The sequence below is a fragment of the Hyperoodon ampullatus genome (genome assembly GCF_949752795.1).
Source record: "Hyperoodon ampullatus genome assembly, chromosome: 3".
Taxonomy (NCBI): domain Eukaryota; kingdom Metazoa; phylum Chordata; class Mammalia; order Artiodactyla; family Ziphiidae; genus Hyperoodon; species Hyperoodon ampullatus.
The window spans coordinates 120,072,686-120,097,558 of record NC_136916.1 but is presented as its reverse complement, the minus strand read 5'-3'; the positions used below and the strand labels follow the sequence as shown (position 1 = coordinate 120,097,558).

The window sequence follows — 24,873 nt, the reverse complement described above, 5'->3', positions numbered from 1 at the left end:
ACAATATATCAACATTTATCAAGTGTTCCAATCTTCATGACTCTATATTGGTACTTCAAGATCCACAGTGATCATCCCTGCCTTTGAAGAGCTTGTAGTCTAGTATTAGAAATAAAATACATACCTAAGTAGTTAAAGTACAAGGCAGAGTGGGCTATGTGCTTTTAGGAAGATTTATAGTATTACAGGGGGATAGATGAGGAGGAGTAGAAGAGGTCACATGGTGGCAGCAGGAGAGGGTGTCAGAATAGAGCTCAGAAAAAGAGACATTTCCTTTTAGAGTGGTTATTAATCCAGTAAGTAGAAATTGTATGAGGAAGGGAATCCTAGGTAGAAGACAGTATGGAGTAAGGTAAAGGGTACACGTAGGGATGAATAGTAGAACTATAAATTGGCAATATATTGTGCAGCCAAATTGTGGAGGCTCTTGAATGCCAGGCTGAGGACTGAGGAGCTGAGTCTTTATTTGGTAAGTAATGGAATGTTATTGAAGATTTTTGGACAGAGGGGCAAATTTGAGTCTTAGATAATACAGTCAAATCTTAAGATTAATTGGGAGCAGTGTGTAGGTTGAAACTGTATCTATTGAAGTAATCCAAGTGAGAGAGAAAGATGACGAGATGGTGAAAAAGAGTAGATTTGAGCGATATTTCAAAAGTAGACTCAGTGAGACTTGATTAGAAGTTGCAGGAAAGGAAAACTTACTCTAGGACAAGACAGCTGTATGCAAAATGTGAATTCTGACTGAATTCTGGATTAGAGAGAGTGAACAGCTTATAAAGAACATAATTGGGATGATTTGTGATATTTGAATGTGGACTATATGTCAGATACTAGTATAATATTATTAAATTTCTTGAGTGTGATAATGGTGTTGTGGTTATGTAGGAGATTGTCCTTGATCTTGAGCGATATATCCTGAAGTGTTTGGGGGTAAAATATCATGATGTCTTCAACTTGCAGAAATTATTTAACAAGAAGAAGAAGAAAAGGAAAAATACATATAAACATAAAGAAAATGTGGCAAATGTTAATTGGTGATTTTATGTTTAGAGTATGTGGGTGTTTGTTCATTGTACTTTTCTCTAGGTTTGAATTTCTGAAAAATAAATAGTTGAGGGAGAACAAGGTAATATGGGGTTTTGAGCCTGGGTAACTGAGGAGAACATGTGCCAGTAAGTGGGAGGGTGGAAAGAAAATGTTTGATTTTATTTATTTTTTGTTTTATTTTATTTTTTTGCCACATTGTTTGTGGGATCTTAGTTCCCTGACCAGGGATTGAATCCTGTCCCTTGGCAGTGAGAACGCAGAGTCCTAACCACTGGACCACCAGGGAATTCCTGAAAATGTTTGGGTTTAGACTTTGAGTTTGAGATACCATCTAGATGCCCAAATTGAGCAGATTGTTGAGAATTTGGGTTTGGTGATCAGGGCAAGGATTCATAGACAAGTGATACTTAAAGTCATCACAGTGGATTCTTGTCCAAGGAGAGAATAGAGAGGCAAAGCAAGGATGAGATAAAACCTTGAGGAAGTACAAGTGGTAGGAATATTTTATAAATAATCAGAGAAGTGAAAGGAAAATTAGAAGAATACTACATCCTAAATGATGAGGGAGGACGTTATAGAAGGAAGAAGAAGGGAGTAGCAAATATTGAGGTGCTGCAGACACTTGATTTGATGACTAGGAGGTTATTTTTGGCCCTTGGTAAGCAGTTTTAATATAGTGGTTGAGTAGCAGATAGATTGTAAGGAATTAGTAGGTGGCAAAGAAGTGGAGGTCATAAGTGTAAATGATTCTTTGTGTATGTGTGTGTGTGTGTGTGTGTGTGTGTGTAAATGATTCTTTTGCAAATTTAGCCTGAGTGAAGAGTAGGATGATTGTATTAGAGTAAGGGCACAGAATTTATTTGTGGACCAAGTGTAAGGAGCTAATGTAGGGGAGACACAAAAGAACAGTGTATAGATGTTTAAGATGCTCAAAAGGAGACAGTGTGATCACATGCATTGTATGGTGGTTAAGCATTGGTAAGGAGGCAGGACATTTCTTTCTGCAAAAGCAAAGCGTGAGAAGAAGGGTGAAGACAGAGAAAGATTTTGAGGTGGAGAGAAAACACACTGGATAAGCCTGTTTCTTTTCAGTAAAAGATTATTTGCTAAGAGAGAGAAATGCTGGGGTTAAAGACTAGAAAATAGAAAAGATTAAAAACAGATATAGGGAATATAAGAAAGCAACAGAAGATGAATAAAAGACTTTTACAGCATGGTGAGGGTCCATTTTATTTACTAACAGTTTCTTGAGCATGCTTCTGTAATGTTCTCTAGCCGTGCTTTGTAATTCAGACATTGCATTGGGGCTAATTTAGGATTGGAGATAAGAAAGGTGGACACAGCAAAGGGAGTAGAATAATTGAGAGTGATGTTAGATAAATGACTATGGGGTCCAGGCTGGTTAGAAGAGAAACGAAGCAGTAATTGGGATTAAGGCCCTTTTCCTTTGAATATAGAGGTGCCTCAAAAGTTTGCCTTGAATTCTGTATATTCACTGTTTCTCTGGGTGATTGTATCCACTCCTATGGCTTCATCTTTCATCTGAGGCTAACTTGTAAATCTCCATCTTTGGTTTGGCTTCACAGTGACCTATAGACTGGAATTTCTATAACTGCCTGCTGCACAGCACTAGAGTTTTCTGTAGACATTTCATAAGTAGCATGCCCCAACTTGAACTCTTTCACACTATCTTGTACTGACTGACTTTCCTATTTTTATAGAGGGCCCCACTGTTCTCTCAATTCCCAAGGCTTGGAACTTTAGTCATTTACATCTTCTCTCTTCTGCCCCTAATTACTGACTTATTTTCCCTGTCCATTCCCTCCTTTCCTTGTCACTAATCGAAGTCAAGCCCTTGTTACTAGTCACATAGACTGTTGGAATTACCTGCTCTTGGTGCTTCAACCTTTTCCTCCATTTTGGCACTGGCCAGAGTGGTCTCCCTAAAGCCATTCTAAGTCAAAGCACTGCCTAGATATCTTTAATAACCCCCTACTAAATTACATAGAAGTTCTATATTGCTATTGAGGGTCCTTTATGGTATGCTTCAAATAGCTTTGTCCACTTTTAGCTACTCTTTAGTCTTTTTAGCCAAACTGGACTTCTTACTCCACTCTGAATACACTGAGCATGTGACTTGTCCCTATCACCACTTGTAACACATCATAGCCATTCCTCAAGGCTCAGTGCAAAGTTTACTGACTCCAGGAAACCTTTTCTGTGATTGCATGACTGGATATTGTGTAATCCCCGCCCCCTTTTTTTCATCTATTTCTGATGGCACTTATTTCTCCTGTTAGATTATAAATGACTTAAGGGTGATAACTGTGTCATTTTCATCTTTGACTTTCCACAGTACCTTAAACATAGCATATATTGACTATAATAGATCTGGACAGGAGAACAGAGAGATGCTTTAGGAGTTAAGAAGCTTTCATGATATAGATAAATAAATTGAATTCACAGTCTAAAAGTCCTGAAAAGTGAGGAGTTTTTTATAGCAAAGAAAGGAACTTACTCTTGGAAGGCGTTCAAAGGTTGCACATAGCACATGTGAGAAAAATTTGTGCCCATATAATACATATACGTATAGACTCTCAATATCACCCCTCACCCTCTTCCAGTTGCTGGGGGAACAAAAAGCCAAATAGTACTGTGATGTGGAAGTTTGGAGTACAGGATGTACCATGAATCAGCCTTTCCATTATACTTAACTCTAGTTAACTGAGTATTGGTTTTGGTTCTGGATCCCACAACTTAAGAAGAACTTATTTAAGAAAAGAAAATTACAAGAATATAGAAAAGTAGCACCAATAAATAGAGTTAATGGAAATGGTGAATAATCAATATGAAGGGGAGGTTAAAGGATTGAAGAATACTTTAAAATAGTACTTGTCAGGGGTCACATATCACATGCCCCTAGGGACCAGGTGAACAAATGAGTGAAGCTGGCTGCATATAAGAAAACTTGACTCTCAGTGTCAAAAAGCAATACCTGGGGGCAGCGGGCTATGGCAGACTAGGGTTTGTGGGGAGGGTACACAAATCCTTTTCTAAAGAGGGTAGTGTTCCTCCCCTCCAGATGATTGTTGCCATACACATAATTCAATTAACAAAATGTTGTGAGCTCACATTATGAAGACCAAATAAAACCTATCTCTTTGTGGCTGAATTTCTGCATTAAAAAAGCATGGTTTAGTTCATGGAAATAATGGCTTGTTCCTTGTTTTGGGAGGTTTAAATTACAACATGGAGAGGTAGATGGAAGACATATAAAGTAAAGAACTTGTTGAGCTGTTAAACATGGAGAGGCATCATTCTGGGCTGGTAATTGAAAACTCTGCAGGTTACTAAACTTCCTATGCCTTCCCTTCCTTGTCTGTTATAGAGTTTGATGACACATACTTGATATGCCCAGTAATACTCAGTAAATATTAGTTATTAGTTTTCCTTGTTATCACTGGAAAAAAAGTCTCTCTAAAGATATTTAAGATAGGAAAGAAAACCTATTTTAAACTGAAGTTTAATTATTACTGCCTGGAAGTAGGGGCATTAGAGACATAAACAAGAGCTCTAACACTTAAGCCAGACCCTGAAAGACGGAGATTATTTCATTGGGTGAATATGATGGAGAAGGAAATCCCAGGCAAAGGAATAAACATGCATATTGTTTATTTGATTCACTCATTTGTTTATCCATCCACCCATTCATCTATTCAGCACTCAATTTTGAAAGCCATCACCTTTGGAGAAACTTAAGTGTACTTACTTGTTATTAAGTGAATTCTTTTTATTGATTTGATAAACAGTTGTTTAAATATTTACAGTCATTAAGTTAAATTATGTCCTTATACTATATGGTGGTTTTAATTACATTGTTGTCAGGTCTGTCTCTCCTTAGATTTTTTGTAAAGTGTTTTCCTCAAAGAGGCAGTTGAAGACAGTTTGGGTTTCTTCTCATTATTGCATTTTAGAAAATATAATCATCTTTTCCAGGAATGCACTTTAAAAATTTTTGTAATTTTTTGGCCACTCCACACCACACATCATGTGGGGTCTTAGTTCCCCAGGCAGGGATCGAACCTGCTCCCCCTGCATTGGAAGTGCGAAGTCTTAGCCATTGGACTGCCAGGGAAGGCCCCCAGAAATGCATTTGATTTAGCAAAATTTAGGAATTAGTTACAGCTACACCTTTGGGGGAAGCTGACATTTGATACTATCTTTTATGAATAGATTCTTACAAAAACAAAACAAAAAAATTTCTATAGGATTTTACTTAGACCATTTCTTTTTTTCAGATTGGTTCCAAACTATTTGAAAAATCTTTCATTTGTATTAAACTTGTTCATGTGTCTAAAAACAATGAAATTTTGGTCTGACATATTTAAATCAGTGTTTCTCAGTCTTTATATTTTGTTAAATTTGAAAACATCCGTTTCCTGTAATGCTGTTTGAAATGTCAAAATTAAATAAATATGTTAATTAGAAGTAAGAAAGAAACCAAGAGCCCTAAGGTCTTTTTTGACCTATGATTTTTGTAAGAGAAATTATGTTAATGTTTTTATAGATAATAATAGCTAATAAGCTGAATCTGTACTGTGTTTTAGTCATTATGCTAAGATTTTCATACGCTTCTATTTGTTAAAACACTCCTGTGAGGTGAGTACTATTAATCCTATTTTTCAGAAGAGGAAATTGAGGCTTATATAGGTTAAGTTAACTTACCTCAAATCACACAGCTAAATTGTGACAGGGTCTAGATTTGAACCTAGGTCATTCTAACCCCAGAATCAGAATTTTTAACCATTAAGCTAAATTGATGATTGAAATTTAGGGAGTTAACATGGTAGCCAAGCATTTTACTAAAAATTATGGAATTTAATACCTTAGTTTTCTTTTTGTCAGAAATCAAGTACCCAGTGTAAGTATTATCCACGAATGGCCTGAAGAGGGCACCACTGCAACACTGCTTCTGTGACAGGGTGCTGGAGGTCTCTGTTGCTATAGTGCTTCATATACTAAATGATATAAAGCTTGGAACTTTTTGCTTAATCCTGGATATATTTTAAAGAGAAAAAGAGTGCAGTTGTAAAATTGAGATCAATCAACTGCAAATTTTTGATAAGATTGAGTTGAGCATTAGTATTAATCACTTCAAATAAGATCACAGTATATGAATTAGAAAATCCATATATATTTTGTCTTGACCAGGAGAAATAGATCTGGGATTGGGTGAATTGAGGTGGAAAATGTGTAAAATGGAAAAAATTCAGGTATAATAATAATAATGTTATATGCCTACTGTGTGTGTCAGGTATTGTTCTATTTGCTTTACAAAGTTTAACTCATTTAATCATTATAACAACCATGTGAAATAGATTCTGTTATTATCTGTATTTTACAAATGAGGAAACTAAGATTCAGAGAGGTTAAGTAAGTGGCAGAGCCAGGATGTGAGCTCGGCAGTCAGGCTCCAAACTCTGAGCTCTTAATTCCTGTGCTGTTGTCTCCCTTCATTATCAAGTTTTTCAAGTTCTTATAAATTCACATATGAAAACACATAATAAAATTGATTTTCCATTATTCAGGAGAGGTTATGGCATATCTGTGGCTATGCCAGCCTAGAACCACAAGAGCTATAAAGTCAGAGCTCATATTTGCCACTAACTTGCTGATATCCTCTGAAAATTACTTAATTTCCTTGTTTTAGATATTTTATATATACTGGTAAATAAGAAACTGGATATCAGGTGAAAACTTTAAAAATCCAGATATAAAATATTCTAGAAAAAGTTTCTTGCTACAATAAAATTTCGTTATTAGTGGATTGGATTACTAAGGTAATCAACACAGTTTTTATTAAAATAGAAGTTAGGAATTTTCCCTAACCCTTGTTAATTACTTAGAACCCACAGAAATCAATTAAAATTACTTGAATGAAAATACATAAGTATAGTTTATTTTAAAATGATATAAATTCTCTTCCTTCCATCTGGTGCTTCTGCTAAAATGTGTGACTGGAATTTTATTTTAGTAAACAGGCAGCAATAAGGGAGACATTTCTTAGTAATGATAAAAACACCAATACATTCAAGACAAATGAACACTTTACTACTTTAAAGATTAAGTTGGGTATGGAGCTATTGTAAGGCCAATTGGTAAACTGCGGTGCAAGTCTGACTCTGACCACGTGGGGTTAGTGCAGACTCCAAAAGTTAAAGGACATGGTCCACGAGACTGCCCCCACTTCAGATGCCAGCCGAAAGTCGAATCCCAGGTTACCCACACTTCTGACCAACTGGCTACAAATCCGTGTGTGGGGGGTGGTGGTGAGAAAGGGAGGGTGCTGGGGTGGGCAGTGGGTGGGTAGAGTGGGTGGGGGGTGGGTTCCCATAACCCCTGTTTGATGTATTCCTCAAACAGGAAGCTCCGCTGGGCTTTGGTATCCAGTGGTTTTATTGTTTTTGCTTTTGTTTCTCTTAGGCATGATTGATTGAATCTCTAGCCCTGCATCTCTTCCTCCCTAGAGGTCAGGCTCTCTTAAAGCCCAGGCATCTAATTACATGGTTGATCTTTCTGGTGACTGGTCCCTATCCTGAGTCATCTCATCTCATAGCATAAACTCAGGTGTGATCTGAGAGGCTCATGAATAACAGATACTATTATCAGGAAATCCTAAGGATGTAGTTTCCCTCTCAGGAGTCTGGGACAGGAATCTGGGACAAAGGCCAGCAGATTCTTTATTATACAACAGGGAGCATAGACATTATTCTGCTTAAAATGATTTCCTTGTCTATATTTTTACACATTTGCTTATACACTTTAAGGTATCTCCTATGTTTTAATCATAGAAAATATCTTTCTTTTCCTCTAGGAGTCTGGAGCACCTATTCTCACAGATGATGTTAGTTTACAAGTGTTTATGGATCACTTAAAGAAACTTGCTGTGTCAAGTGCTGCTTGATGTGCTAAACATATTAAGAACACTTAAGAAGATGAAATAATATTTCAGTTTCTTTTTTTCCCCTTTTTTTCAGTTAATCTATGGAAACCAACAGAGAGATCTCTCTAGACTCTTTTTGTATTAGTATGGTTTGAGACAACAAATGGAAAAATGTTCATGTTTGTAGATTAAGCTAGAATATAAGAGCAATAAGAACAAATTTGTTTTGCTTGCCACAGTATTATAACTGGTTTTAGAAATTTGAGGTCTTTATAACTTATGTTAAAAAGTAAAAATAGAGTCTGCCTTGTACTATAGAGATATAACTCATTTGTATGTTGCAGACAAATTCAAAGTGGCACTGAATATTCTTGACCTTTTGAAAACTTGTTTCTTAATTTTAACCAAAAAGTAAACAAAATCATCAACAGTAATGATAAATGTGAGAATTTTTGCCTAGTCATTGAATATTTTTCTGTGATTTTCAGCACTTACGTATACACTATTTCTGTATTTACTCTGTTAATATTTTTATGATGATTTGTTTAGGAATTATTTGAATTTATATATGGTAATTTTCATGAAGATAATTTAATGTTTTTGGTCATTTGAAAAAATAGTTTAGAGATGAAAGGTTTTTTGGGTAACAATTCCACAGTTGACAACATATGTGAAATTCCCACAAAGTACTCAACTATGTGATTAAAAGTGATAATTTTTTTTATAAAGGGAGATAGAAAATAAACAGTTTGGCACAGTACATTTTAGAAAGGCTTTGCAGTAAAAGGACTTCTGTAACTTCTAAACCAAATTTGGTATTCACTGCATGGTTTTGTTTCCCTTTGTTTTTCTGAGGTAAATTTTACATTATATCCTTCAGTATTTTAAACTATTTTGGGAGTTTACACACTACTTTTGGTTTTTGCTTCCATTTTGTGAACTTTATTAAGTTGTAGTTCTTATTGAAACAGTATTATCTAATATTCTGTTGAATTTTATCATGTGATGCTCAGTTCTATTTTGATTTATTCATTAGTATCATTCACTTTTACCTTTTAAAGTTTACTTGTAGCAAATGTTTACATTGCTAAAGCCAGATATGTTTGTCAATGAAATTTACATCAAGTACTGCAAATAAAAGGTGGTGCTATGACATGGGCCCAGAAGGACAGTGTCATGATTGTACTTGCATGAACACTATCATTTGATGGTAAAATAGAAATTTAAAAAAATTTGTTTATATGTTATATTCAGTTAGAGTAAATAAGTTGCTCTGTTCCATTTTATTTGAATTGAACTGTGCTAGGTCTAAATACCAATAAAATATACTTTTTCTCTGTTTTCCTGCTTATTTTGAAACCTAGTAAGCCTGAAAAGCCTAATGTAAAATTAAAGCATTTATAAAACCTGATATTAGTGGATTAAAAAGTTACTCATTTTAAAAAATAGAAGCTTTATTGAGGTTTAATTCACATATACACAATTCACCCATTTGAAGTGTAAAGCTCAGTGGTTTTTAGAATATTCATGGAGTTGTGTAGCCATAACCACAATCAATTTTAGAGCATTTTCATCTCCCAAATAGTTATTTGTTTTTGCTATAAGGAACTGAGGAAAATCCCTGTGATGATGATACATTTTTAGCTTGCCTGGCCCCTTAACTTATATCCTTTAAGAATGCATTGTTTTTTCTTCTCTTGAATGATGAGCTGCTACTTACTCCTAAACTCTCCTCTACTTCTAAATCAGTTACAGCCGAAGGTGCTAAAGTATCTCTGTATTTAAGGGTTAAGGATGAACAAATATATCATCATACCCTTTTAGCTTACCATTTGAAAGAAGTCACCCTGGATAATTTTTGTGTATAATTTAGCTATTACTAAATTGCTAGCTATTTAAATAGACTTGAAGGAAGAAAGTTTAACCCTTTTAACGAACTTAGAGTGGATAACGAATATTTGCTAAATCACTAGCAGCACTGAGAAGCTTTGGTGTGTCCAGAACTATTAGGGAATTCATTCTTCAACCTACTTACCCCTAGTGGCTTTATCTCTAAAAATGACTTTAGATCTCATCTATGCACACATATTTTGTTGTAACAGAATAAATTTATGCTTTTATTGGCTGATTCCAAAAATGATCTGATACTTTCTCTATCCAGTTCTCCACTTGATAAACTTCCCTCTCATATTCCCTAGCCCAGACTGCATCTAAGGAATGTGCTTGTTTTCCAGTCCAGACCAGAAACTAAGTAATCATTTTCAACTCTTACTCTCCTCAACATCTTTAGTAACCAAATTATACCAATTCTATCTCTGTAATATCTCCCTAATCTGTTTACTGTTCTCCATCTTACTGCTATTCTACCTTCATCATATCTCACCTGGTTTGTTGAAATAGCCTTCTAACCAGTCTGCTTTCCCCAGTCTCTTTTTCTCCATCTTTCTCTTCAATTCACTGAAACGTGGATATGATTATGTCATCCCCTCTGCCCTCATAATGAAATCCAAACACTTTGACCTGGTAACATTGTATACTACACATCAAATCCATAGCTCTCTCCTAGAAACAGTACAAAGGATGCAATTGGAAAGGTAGTGCTGGAGAGTGGTCTCTAGTTCTACCTAAGCATTAGTCTTAGGTGTGATGTTTGGGGTCAATATAGTGACAAGAGCAAATGCATTCTTTATTGGCTGTTACAAACTAAATGCTGTGGCTTATTGCACTTGGCTTTTAAAAAGATGAACATTTTTTCAGTTATTTTTCAAACAATACTGACAAATTAGGATTATTTGTTTTCTAATGTCTAGCTTTACATTTTATATCTTTCCTGTTTCCGATGTACATGCATACATCTTGTACTCTTTTTTTTTTTTTTTTTTTTTTTGCGGTACGCGGGCCTCTCACTGCCATGGCCTCTCCCGTTGCAGAGCACAGGCTCCGGACGTGCAGGCTCAGCGGCCATGGCTCACGGGCCCAGCCGCTCCCCGGCATGTGGGATCTTCCCGGACCGGGGCACGAACCCGTGTCCCCTGCATCAGCAGGCAGACTCTCAACCACTGCGCCACCAGGGAAGCCCCCATCTTGTACTCTTATGTGCTCAATTTGTATTCATCTTGAGCATTTTATCAAGTAATTCTAGAGATATTTCTGTTTCTTGTTTGCTTTTTAGTAGTTTACTTTATGAAATTAATACAGTCTCCTTATGTTCATTCTATCTTCTTTGTTTAATATATTGAAACAAAAGCTGGTCTAAGTTTAATGTATTATCTGGTGACTATAATAATAGATATGCAATACCAAGTATGTAATAGTGAAGTTACATTACTAAATCAGATTTTTTTCTCTCCCATCCCTATCTATGGCTTATACTGAAATAAAGCCCAATTATTTGGTTGAAGATGTGATCCTGGAATATTAAAGATTTTTTTAGCTTAAGTAAACATAGAAAAAATATATAGTAATGCATCTAAAGCATTTGGAAGGTGGATAGAAATATTAACTTTAGGCTTTGTTAGATCAACATAAAATTAGCTATGTATTTTTAAAAGTTAAGGGTAACAAAGATAAAACCAGGATACACACTTTTTAAACCAGAATGTGTAACTTCCAAACAGTAGGGGAAAAGAAGGAATAAAAGTAATTTGATCAGTCAAGAGAAGGCAAGAAAGATTAAGGCAGCATGACAGATCAGCTTGGTGCTTTGTGACCACCTAGAGGGGTGGGATAGGGAGGGTGGGAGGGAGGGAGATGCAAGAGAGAAGAGATATGGGGATATATGTATATGTATAGCTGATTCACTTTGTTACAAAGCAGAAACTAACACACCATTGTAAAGCAGTTATACTCTAATAAAGATGTTTTAAAAAAAGGCAGCATGGCAAATGGGAAAGCATGGTAAATAAGAAACACAAAAAGGAAGAAATAATGGATTAATATTTTTTAGTGAATTTTGTGAAAATGGAAAAATATACTTATTGGTCTTTTACTGTAATAAACAATATTACATGTACTATTTTTGAACCTTCTGCAAATGTGTCTTAAAACTTTATAAAAATTGGTCTTTTCATGTACCCATGCTCTACAGAGTATAGCCAGGTTGGTCATTCTTTGTTCATAGTTGATTGAAGAACACTTTTTATTAATTTCAAAAGTTTTTTTTTTCATTTAAAGCAACAGATACACGAATAGGAAAACAAAGGTAAGTTTGATAGAGATTCATAAAAATTCCATTTCACAATAAATTCCTAAATTCTTAAAACTTTTTTTAGGATTTATTTTAGTGGCTTTCAAAAAGCTTCTTGGTCTAAAAAAATTCCACTAAAATATATAAACCAGAAAATTCAAGATAAATTCCTATTACATTTGGTAAAACCCTCCAAAATTTTTCTTTTGCAAAAAGGAGAGCAAATGGCTCAGTGCTGGTGAACATTGACATTATTTGATCCATTGATTTAGAACAAATGTCCATTTATGGTGAAAATGATCAAGGCATTTGAACATTGCTCTTTTAGTTTCTTCTGACCATTTAAGACCAACATCTTTTTGTTGCTTTCCTGGCATTCCTTGAATTTGATTCTTCAGTGTAAATGCCTATCTTACATTTTGTCATTGCATAGCTAATAGTCTTCTCTACAATTGCTGTGTGCTGCTCTTCGAGGAATAACTTAAAAACTTTTAATGTTTTACTGTACATTGTTCAATTCTGTTTAGGCTGCAACCGTTTTGATTTCTGATCAACCTCATCTAAAGCTTCACACCAAGAAAAATTTCTAAATTGTGCCACTAATATACTGATTAATTTTCTTGGTTAGTACTTTAGTCACTGTTGTGGCCTCTCCCATTGCGGAGCACAGGCTCCGAATGCACAGGCTCAGCAGCCATGGCTCACGGGCCTAGCCGTTCCGCGGCATGTGGGATCTTCCCGGACCGGGGCACGAACCCACGTCCCCTGCATCGGCAGGCAGACTCTCAACCACTGTGCCGCCAGGGAAGCCCAGAACTTTAGTTTTAAAGCAATAATTTAAAAAGACAGTTTTAATTGTAAAGATACTAAAATTCAGTAAAAGTTTCCATATACACACTAAAATTTGCACTTACAAAAAAAATTACACCTCAGAGTTCACAGTGTTTCACTGTTTCAAAATTTCATCACAAAGAAAAGCTCCAAGTGGTCATATAGATTGGGAGAATTGTTTTTTCATCTTTGTAATTACTGTGCTGGTATTATTTGAACTTACTGTTTAAACACCAGGATATTTAGAAACATGGGTATTGAAGACACAAAATCTTCCCAAGGGAGCTGTAATGATTTAAAAAATGATACTAACTTAACCTTCCAAATACAAGGGTGTCTGTGTATGTTGGGACTGGATTGTATGGGAGTTCTCTGAATCAAGTTCCATGTAGAACACAATGTTTATGAAAGGATAAGTAGTAACAATGTACTAATCAGAAGGTTATACACATATTATTAAAACTCAGCAGTAGCCATAGCAATTGTATAGATTGTAGACCAATAACAATTGTTTCACATTGGAGTATTTTATCACTGACATTATTTGGAATTGCTGGCATATGGTGATAAAACTCAAACCTAGTGTTCTGTCCTTGTTACACTATTGTCCTCGGACAATAAACAATCAGGTTTGATTTACTCATAGTTATATAAGAAATTTCAATGAAAATTACAACATATTTAGAATTGAACAATAAAAGTACTCTCTATCAAAACCTTTGGTATGGGAAGAAGGATTATATATCGAGGGATATATATTGTTTTAAATGCAACTGGAGAAGAAGGATTGAAAATAATTGAACTTTGTATTCAACTCAAGAAAATGAAAAGCAACAACAAATCTAAGGAAAGAAGGGCAAAGGAAATAATAATGATAAAATAAGAATTTTAACGATAGAAAACAAACAAAATAAATGGAGGAGATGTTTCATAAAACCAAAAAGATAATAGCTTTTAAAGTCTTAAACCCATTTCTAAAGCTAAGAAGGAAATTGGGTATCAGTTTATCTTCTGAATAATCTTTTACTGGAAATCTTAAATGAATAATTATTCTTTTTTTTTGTCCAGGCCAATTAAGAAGCATCATTGTTTAGTTGTTTAATTATTTAGTTGTTTAATTAAAATTTATACTTTAATGAATTTCAGGGAAAACTTGATGTTAAAATCATACTTACTACTTATGAATGTAGAAGTAGTTATGAAGTTGAGAAATTATGGAATTTTGTATTTAAAAGAGTCCATTGAGGTCATTAAGTCCTATCTCCTTATCCAGTTCAAGAATTCCCTCACAGTATCCCTGATGGTTGATCATCTGACCTCTGTAGGACACTTTCAGTGACAAGTAAGGCAAGAGAGCTGTAAATTGCTGAGTGCTACAAGTGACTTACACTTTTAGAGAAAAGATAGTGAATTGGGAGGGATTAATATGTGACATACCAAAATAAGCCTTGACCAGAATTTGATGGTGAACATTTAAATCTGTTTTACACAACACATTCTGAGGACTATAACCATTGACCCACAAAGCCATCTGGCACTCTGATACTGTCATTAAAAGACAGCGGGGCAGCCCATAATGCAGGAAGTGTGTGCCAGTTTAGAAATATGCTTTCCAAGCAGGACATCATGCACCCACTTTCCAACAGAGCACTACGTGTTTCCCAACTTCAGTAACCGGAGTACATATTTAGGTGAGAAAAGGGCATTAAGAGGCTGGTGGTGCGAATCTGTTTCCTAGGGGAAATGTGGCCTGATCTGCTGGGGAAAATTCTATTTTCTGATCTGTGTCAAGATCTTGCTTAGCTGCCTTAACAGGGTGAAGCAGCCACAGAATGATCCTATGTATACATTTAACCTGTTCTAAGGACTGCACCGTTTGTTTAAAAATAACTTAATCCTCAGAGGTTTAAAAATTAATCTTCATAAAATCCTTGTGAGATGCTGATAGGTCAAGTATTTTGCATGTTTGAAAACATTTGTGAAGAAAAATTCAACAGAGATGAGAGAATCATAGCGCAGTGCTTCTCAAACTTGACCAGGTATAGGAATCACCTGGTAATGATAAAAATGCAGATTTTGAAGTAGGTTTGAAATTGAGTCTGAGATTTTTGCATTTCTAACAAGCTCCCAGGTGACAGACACCATTGCTGCTTTCTGGACCACAATTTAAATAGCAAGTTCAGCTGGAAGCAACATTTTCACCATGGTTTGGAACTTCCATAAGAAGAAGTCCAGCAGTCAGTTGGAGATGTGCATTCTGGAATCGGGAGACTCAGGTTTGGGAACTGTAAGCATAAAACTGATAACTGAAGCTACGGGTTAGATGAGGTTGCTCTTATTTAATTTTTGACTAAGTGCTAACAAGGTAGGTAGAGAGCACAGAGTCAGACACAGTCCTCCTCCGTTGAGCACAGATTATTCCATCATGTATGGTCTCTTGAAATGTTTAATTCTAAAATTCTATTTTTAACGAGAACATTAAGCCAACTGATTTATCAAATTCATCTTTTTCAGCAAGGAAGTATTTCTATTAAAAAGGCTATCGGCACTTCCCTGGTGGCGCAGTGGTTAAGCATCCGCCTGCCAATGCAGGGGACACGGGTTTGAGCCCTTGTCCGGGAAGATCCCACATGCCGTGGAGCAATTAAGCCCATGTGCCACAACTACCGAGCCCGTGCTCTAGAGCCCGCGAGCCACAACTCCTGAGCCCACGTGCCACAACTCCTGAAGCTCGCACTCCTAGAGCCCATGCTCTGCAACAAGAGAGGCCACCGCAATGAGAAGCCCGCGCACTGCAACGAAGAGTAGCCCCCGCTCGCCGCAACTAGAGAAAGCCCGCGCACAGCAATGAAGACAAAACACAGCCAAAAATAAATTACAAATAAATAAATTTATTTAAAAAGCTATCAAGTTACTGAAATATTAATGGGAGTACAATATCATATAACTGAAGAGAATGTTTTCATTGAATCCTGGGTTTTGATAATACCCAGAATGAGCTTCTATATTTTGATAGGGGTGTTGAGAAAATGAGATTCTGAGTAATAAACTGTGGAATGGCTTAGTTAATAATTGCCTTTAAGTATTTTAGGGAAGATGCGTCCCATTTTTTAGGACTGTGAAAGCCAAGGCATGTTATGAAATGTTCTTAATTAGGTATGTTTATTAGTTACTTAGATAACCATTATGGGTTAGATAGACATGGGTTAGATTAGATTTAGATTCCTGAAGTTAGAAAAATAAATTTGACAGTCTGAGCAGTCTTTAGACCAACAGACTACTGTTCTGTGTTTGTTGTGTCTTCTCATCTTCTTATATATTTATTTACAGTAGGCCTTTTCAATTATGTTCACTTATTGAGTATCATACACATTTTGACATGGCTTGTTGTAAATGACTCTAATGATTAGTTTCCATTTGGAGTCTAAAGTCCAGCAGGGTTTCAGGGAGCTAACGTTTTATTATTATAGGTTCTCTGGCAAGAACATTCATAGGCCTGTTGTGCTTGCTCAGCCTTATGGGCGACAGCTGCATCTGCTTCTCCATCTGCACCTTTCAGTTTTAAGTCGATATCTTTAGCTGTCTGACTATCTAATGAAGGAAACTAACTGGATTGAAAAAAACTCCACCTTTCTGCAAGACCTTCCACAAAAAAATAGTTATGTGAAATGATGTGAGGATTTCTCATGATTAAATAGATCATGAAACTGTGATGGTTGAAAAGATATGATTAAACATGACCAGAGCTTACTTTTATTATTAAAAATATGAACACAAAATGTGTTTAATAATGATGTAGCTATGCTATATATTATATATAGCTCTGTTCCTGTCATAGATAAAACCCACTCATAAATGAAATCTAAAGTTGCCACTACAGGGCAAGAAAACCAAATCTTTAACATAGTATACTAGAGATGTCAATCATCGCGCCTGTTACACTCAGCAAGTCTCTGCTTGCAGCTCCTCTGCTGAGCTAAACAGCCAGCACCAGTCTCTTCCTTAAACAAAGGCACGGGATCAAGTTTCCTAAAGGCACCTAATCCGCAGACTGGCTGCTGAAATGACTTGGCATGAAAAAGTTTTCCCAGTAAGGATACTGGTAATTAATTAGACTATTTATACTTCCCTCCTCTAAAATTTGAATAGGAAAACCCAGAGAGCAGCAGCCATTCTGTAATGAGAGAAAAAAATGAGAAGAAACAAGGAGTGAAAGAGGCACGTTGATGGTGGAACAAGAGGGTTAAGGTTCATGAGCTCCAGCTGGAGGAGGGTTCCTAGATGGCTTGGAATCTTGAAGCATGGCTATTCATGGAATCCTTTCACCCTTACTGCCAAATGTGCCCTTACATCAAATCCCCATTATTGAAGAAGAGTTAAACTTATTGGTGAAACAAAGATCACAGTGACCATGATGATATTACCTTTTCACCAGGCTATTGCTAAGAATAGGGGATTCAGTATTCAGAAAACTAATCAGAGAAAGTGAGATACGTGACACATCTGGAGAGTCCTAGAAGATACACTGTTTTGTCTTACCTGTTCACTTGAAACAGATAAGTTTCACCTGGACTGGGTGTCTTTCTAACACTATCCAGGAGAATTCCTAACTTTCAGCTTTCTGAAGACAACAAAAAGCCTTAATATCAATGAGTAATGCGAGTTATACATAATTCACTTTACATCTTTGTAATTAGTGCATTGAATGAGTAGGGATCATGAGCCGTAATTATGTATTTTTATCTCTGTCCCTTTAAACGTGTTCAATGTGTGTAGTTTTCCACCTGTCAACTACTTGAGGAAGACCCTAGCAGGCTGATAATTTTTGGGTCACCTTTACCAAATAGATCCCTCTAAGTCATAGACATAGCCTCACTTAACAATAGCCATGTCCTGTGCTAGGTGGGATACATGCATCATCTCATTTAAATTTCTGAATGGTGGTCTGTCTTATGGCTCACGTTGTAATTTGCTGTGTTATCTTAGTCCAAGTCACTTGTTTCACATTCATCCACAAGAATAGTATAAATTATACATACATGGAGAATCCCATTGTCAGTCTCTGGCTCTTCTCTCAGGGATACTTCTTAATCAGCATGTCTTGGGAATAGTGCTCTTCTCCATATATGCTTTTCCCAGGACCTGGAGATTTTCTCCTGGGTCCCACCCATTCACCTCTTCCTCCACAGTATTTGCTCTGTGATATATAGTTCTTACTTTAGGACCTTTATTCTGAGTCACAGGATTTGCTTATAAACAGCTCAAAGTAAACCTGAAGAGACAAATCTTCATCAACAAATTCTAATGAAAGGCTACGTGTGCCTCTCAAATGCTAGACAAGGCCATCTCTTCTTTTCTTGTTAATGAAAATGGTGATCGGATGCAGAAGCTTTGTGCAGAATGTTGTGGTTGTGTTCTTCTCTGCCTGCTGGGTCCGTTCTGCTGGTGGGGATTCTTTGTGGGCTGTAGCCATGGGAAGGGTGTTTTGGTGATAAGAGTCCCTCCCTGCTAGGAGTCTGGGCTGAAAATGGACACTACTTTGCATAAATCTACGATGCCTGTGTAACATCGGTGTTTCTTGGCAGTTGTTGATAAAAAATATCTCAGAGATATTATAATTCAATCACTTCATATGCAATAGTATGTAGGTTACATAAGTGCTGATACACTAGAGATACAAATGATTTATAGGGCAGTGCCTTGTGCTAAAAATATCAGTTGCTGATGATTCTAGAAAGTTAGAAATAGAACTAACCTACCAGTCAGATATCTGCAGGGAGGGAGGCATGAGGTATTTAATCCTTTACCCTCCCTGGAAAGAAAATTATAATTTCATTTCAAATAATCAATGAAAGATTCTCTATGGGTTAGGTGACTCATACATTAGAGTATATTTGTCCTTTATTTCTGACTCTGTGATTTAACAAAATTAATATTACAATACTATTTCTAGCCAAGTCTTCTTTACTATTATATTTTAGAAGGATGGAAAAACAAAACTTGTCAAGAGACAAAAATTATTCTGTGCTCTTTTTTTCTGTTTATAGATGTGTCATTACATTTCTCTGTATTATTTTCACTTTCGGCATTTTTTAAGAATTGCTGAACTAGCTCTTGAATTGAGTGAATATTTTAATTCACTCTGTTTTTTTATATTATTAAGCCATCAATAAACAAAAGAGAGAGTGACTAAAGGAAGAAAATAACGATATAATAAAAATAACAAGGAAAGCATTTCAGAGAAACATGTTAGAAAATGTTGAAGAAATTTCAATCGAGGTGAAAATAGCTTGAAGGCACTAACACCTTTTCACCTCAGGGGGGCAGCAGCTATTACAAAACTGGAAAGAAGTCATTTTGGTATCTTTCTCCTCCACTTTAAATTCTGAATTTTTCTATTTTCTTGTGTGATTCTTTTATACCAATGCCCATGCCTTAGTGTTTGATTTTTGAAAGCTAATCCTTACTACTGTCTAAAACAGTTGGACCCCCAAAGTGAAAAAATAGTTTGTTGAAAGTGTACAAAATTGGAAAGTATGACTTTAGCTCCACATCATGCATGGAAAGCTTTCAAAATCTGAGTTCCCAGTAGAAAATTACAAATGCATGAAATTTAAAATTTTCTCCGTAAATCAATTCTTTTAAAAGTAGCAATTGTGGACTCTATAGCACAATTAAGAGAGGCTGGGTAGGGATTTTGAGGTCACATTCCATCCTAGAACCTCCAGATGTGACCACGTTTTTGACCTATAATTTCTTGCAGAATATTTAATATTTTAGTCATATTTCCTCTTGGTTACAATCTAAATATAGATTTAAAGTATGATGTTCTTTTTTTTTACATCTTTATTGGAGTATAATTGCTTTACAATGGTGTGTTAGTTTCTGCTTTATAACAAAGTGAATCAGTTATACATATACATATGTTCCCATACCTCCTCCCTCTTGCTGATGTTCTTTTTTTAAGCAAAAGCACAATAACCATAACCAGGGGAATTACACAAAGTTATATTTAGTGGTAGATTCTAAAATGTTAAAAATTCTCTCACTCTTCAGTTTCCTTGCTTGAGTGAATTACTTATCATATGAGTGGATATCTTCTGTGAAGATAAACAGCTTTGGTAAATATGAGATATAGCAGGTGTTTCAGCTATTTTTAAGCATCAAGGTTTGAGTATTTGCTATTTCCAGTAGGGGTAATCCAACAGTGTTTAGATTCAGAGGTGTTTTCTTTTCTTTTCTTTTTTTTAGTATAATCAGATGTATTTTAATCTAGTAAATAGAGGAAAACAGATATAGTCCATATCTTTTAAGAAGAAGAATCCACCGGTGTTGGTATTAAGAACAAATGCAGAGGCCAGAGGGTGGCAGAGTGAGGTGTTCAGGGGCACGACTGCATGGGTTCAAGTCCCAGCTTTGCCGCTCCCCAGCTGAATCACTTTGGGCACGTTTTCTAACCTCTCTGGACCTGCTTCCTCAGCTGTAAGATGGGAACAATCATGGTACCTACCTTATAGGGTTGTGTGAGGATTAAATGATTAAGTGCCTGTAGTATGCTTAGAACATTGCCTGGAGCTAACTAAATGCCCTGTAAGTGTTGGCTGTCATCATTGTCATGGGAGGCCTTACTTCCTTCTCTCTGATTCTTCCTTGTCTATTAGGCACCCCACATTATTATCTGCCTTTTACAGATGAAGAAGTTAAGACTTAAAGACCTTATAAAAGCTTGTACAGCCGGTAAGTAGTAAAGTTCATGGATTATACTGTACCGATTGTATACAAATGCATCATAAACTGCAAATGAATAATATACTTAGTAGTAATTAATAACATGAATTGAACACTCATCTTGTGCCAGGCACTGTTATATGTGCTAAGGATAACCTCTGAGATAAGCACTATTATTATTCCCATTTTGCCAATGAGGAAACCAAGGTGCAGAGTGGTTAAGTAACTCACTCAAGATCACATAGCTACTTAGTGGTAGACTTGAGATATAAGTCCAGGTAGTTTGATCTAGCCTACATGACCTATTTTTATTCTTTTCCCTGAGGGTGATTTAAATTCCTGTGGAGATTGTATGGGGTCCTGAGATCAGGGAAGGATGTTGGAGGAGGTCACTGAATGGCTGTGCCCACTGGTTGAGTGGAGAACTGGACCCGGGCAATTGGATGCTCCTCACCCCCACCCCCATCCTCAGAATGATGTTCTGCTTTCAAAGACACAGCCTTAAGAGGATAGTTATTGAGGGACTTCTCTGGTGGCGCAGTGGTTAAGAATCCACCTGCCAATGCAGGGGACAGGGGGTCGAGCCCTGGTCTGGGAAGATCCCACATGCCACAGAGCAACTAAGCCCATGTGCCACAACTACTGAGCCTGTGCTCTAGAGCCTGCAAGCCACAACTACTGAGCCTGTGTGCCACAACTACTGAAGCCTGTGTGCCACAACTACTAAAGCCCACGTGCCTAGAGCCCATGCTCTGCAACAAAAGAAGCCACTGCAATGAGAAGCCCGCACACCACAACGAAGAGTAGTCCCCGCTTGCTGCAACTAGAGAAAGCCCGCGCGCAGCAACGAAGACCCAATGCTGTCAAAAATAAAATAAAATAAATAAAATAAATAAATTAAAAGAAAAGAGAATAGGTATTGATGAGACCATCTGAACTGAAAATGTGGCAGAACAGAATTAAGGCCTCTATATAAACTTTTAAAGTTCTGGCAGGTGAGTGCAGAGATCTACTTATCTAGTGGCCACCCAAGACGAGCCTTGCGTGTAAGTTCCCTTGATTATTAAAATTGTCACCCAGTAATCTGGAGTGGTCTGCCTCTTTCCTCAGTTTTTGCTCTCAGTGTATGGGGGTCAGTTGAACCAACATGGGCTCATTTGGTCATTAGTGGCTTCTGGCTGGAAGGCTATTCTATTTGGTCTTCAATCATCAGCCTTTCCCTCACTGCCTGTTGCTCCTATAACTTGTGGGCTTTTTCTCTTGGTGATGCTTCAGGAGAGCCCAGCCACGAGCCCCTGCTGACAAACTCCCACATTTGCTCACGTGGGTCCTGCTGACATTCCCAAACTCAGCCTGTCCACACTTTGGCCACTGGCTGTGGGCTTTCATCACTGCCCCATGCTGGGGTGACCTCTTGCTGGGTGTACTGATTTGTGATTTTCAAGTAACTTCTGCATCCTTTGTTAAAGGTTTTGAAAACTTTTGTTGCTCTCTCTAGCTCCCTGCCTGCAGGTATACCTGAGTAGGGGTAAGGCACTGTTCTCATAAGCCTTCTCCACACTGACATCTACTTTATTATAATTGCCTGTTAGAACAGAACTCCAGGCAGGAACAAAGACTCATACTCCTATTGATTGGGGATTTACACTTACCTAAAATCTCTACTACTTATCTCCTCCACCACACATTTTGATGTTGAGTTGAGGTAGACGGCCTTACACTCATGTCCTAAATATCCCCCCTTTACTACTACCCACTTCCTACTTTCCTCTCCCTCTCTACCCAGACTCCTGATTTCTTTAGTTTTAATGGAGGTATAATCTATTTCCAGCACTATCATTACCACCAGCATTGTCACCATCACTGAGAATATATACCATATTCCCAGGCCCTGGTATTATATTAGGCATGTGTTGCAAAGAGACTGTTGGTACCTGCAAGAAAATCTAACTTTACAAGAGTTTAGGGGAGTCATTTCAATTGGGTAATATCTCCTTCTCCCAATTAATACACTGGGAAAATACAGTAGATGAAACTGGTGAGATAAACAAGGGTCATATCTTGAGGGGCCATGTAAGCCAGGTTAAAGAGTTTAGATTTTATCTTGAAGGCACTGAGGATCCCATGGCAGATTTTAAGCAGGACAATGTATGATCAGAGTGGAAAACAGGAAGGTTGGTAAGGCTGGATGGAATCAATAAAGAGGGCAGCTGGGAAGTACCTGTGGACATCTAGGCAAGGGGGATGATGCTGGGAGGAGGGTAGTGGGAGTGACAGGACCTGGAGATTGGTTGTAGGAGGGAGAAGAGACAGGCTGTCTCTGCTTGGAGTTATCTCATTTTAGCTAGAAAATTCATACTTATTCTTTATTTTTTAACAACTTTATTGAGATATCTGTGACATATACAAATTGTATATATTTAAACTGTGCAACTTGATGTTTCGATATATGTATATATTGTGAAAATATCACCACAATCAAGCTAAGTAACTTACCCATCATCCCTACAGTTATGATTTTGTGTGTGTATGTGTAGAGTAGTTTTAAATTAAGATATATCTTCTTAGCAACTTGCAGGTATACAATATAGTATTGTTGAAAATGTGAAATATACATGTATATGTGTACACACACTCACAGAGGAATATTATTCAGCCTTAAAAAGAAAGAAAATCCTGCCATTTGAAACCACATGGATGAACCTTGAGGGCATTACGCTAAGTGAAATATGCCAGAGAAAGACAAATACTGCATATGTGCTCTTTTAAAAATATATAATTAATTAATTAATTATCTTTCTTTATTTTATTTTTTGGCTGTGTTGGGTCTTAGTTGTGGCACACAGCATCTTTTGCTGCGGTGTATGGGCTTCTCTCTAATTGTGGTGTGCAGGTTTTCTCTCTCTAGTTGTGGCACATAGGCTCCAGGGCACATGGGCTCTGTAGTTTGTGGCACTCGGGCTCTCTCGTTGTGGCACATGAGCTCAGTAGCTGTGGTGCGTGGGCTTAGATGCCCCGCGGCATGTGGGATCTTAGTTCCCCGGGCAGGGATTGAACCAACGTCCCCTGCATTGGAAGGCACATTCTTTACCACTGGACCACTGGAAATCCCTGCATGTTTGTTATTAAAGAGCTTACCAGTGAAGCCTTCCCTGACTTCCCATGGCTTGCTTCCATAGCTACCTGTACACATTTGATATGATAAATGTTTTTACTCTTTCTCACTAGAATGTGCTGACCCTAATGAGGGCAGTTATTTTTCCCCAAAGTTTTTGTATCCTCAGGGTTTATTCCATTGCTTGGTACATAAAAGTCTGTTAAATATTTGTTTAATGAATGAATGGATGAATAAACAAATGAATAGACCTATCAGAGTAGTAGGTGTTACTCTGTGGAAAGTTATGGCCAAGCCTTGGCACACAAATCCCCTGACTGGACATCAGTGGGAAACACCTGGATCCTGCAGAGCAGACAAGGGTATTGGCCCAGAACTGGCAGAGCAGGAATGTCAAGGCGTGCAATCTGAACATTAGGCACAGGCGGGGCAACCTGACTTCTTATGCAGCAAAACTCATGTCTGGATTTTAATGTATCTGGGTATAAAAAAATCAGGGATCCCTCCATTCTATACTTCTCTGAGCTGGTGGACTGAAATTCTAGTGTGCCACCATGAAAAGCAAGGGTAGTAAAAGGGAGCCACATCCACCTATCTGCATCTCAGATAGGTATCCTTTGCACTATTTGCTGTGCAAAGCAGATCAAAGAGAAAGCAACTTTGAACTACTTTGTCTCCAGTGTTGCCTGTCCTCCGAACCAAAGCAGCTCTCGGTGCATCTACCACACACGTGCAACACTTGTTATTGTTAGATTTTTATGATTTTTGCTAGACAAACTGGTGTGAAGCTGTATTCCATTGTTTGTTCCAGATTTTCCAAACTTTTAATCTTTTATTTAAAAAAAGTTATCATATCTGGATTCCTGATCCTCTACAAGTACTTTCTGTCTTTGCTTCCTGAGATTCAACAGAAATTTGTCCATTTTATTGGTTCTTTCAAAGAACCATCTTAGGGGTTATCATTCTAATATTTTTCTGTTTTCCTATTCATTATTTTCTTCTTATTAATTCCTTTGTGCT

The 24,873-nt window shown here is 37.0% G+C and overlaps 1 protein-coding gene across 1 annotated transcript in view; it reads left to right on the top strand.

The window, feature by feature from the left end:
• Positions 1–8,218, top strand: part of SEC23A (SEC23 homolog A, COPII coat complex component) — a gene marked incomplete at its 5' end in the record, with an annotated part of 55,802 nt that extends 47,584 nt beyond the window's left edge. The window contains one exon of the mRNA XM_079700476.1: positions 7,925–8,218. Coding sequence (XP_079556602.1) covers positions 7,925–8,014 — 90 coding nt within the window. The 3' untranslated portion in view covers positions 8,015–8,218. The remainder of the gene's footprint in view (positions 1–7,924) is intronic.
• Between the last annotated feature and the right edge of the window lie 16,655 nt (positions 8,219–24,873).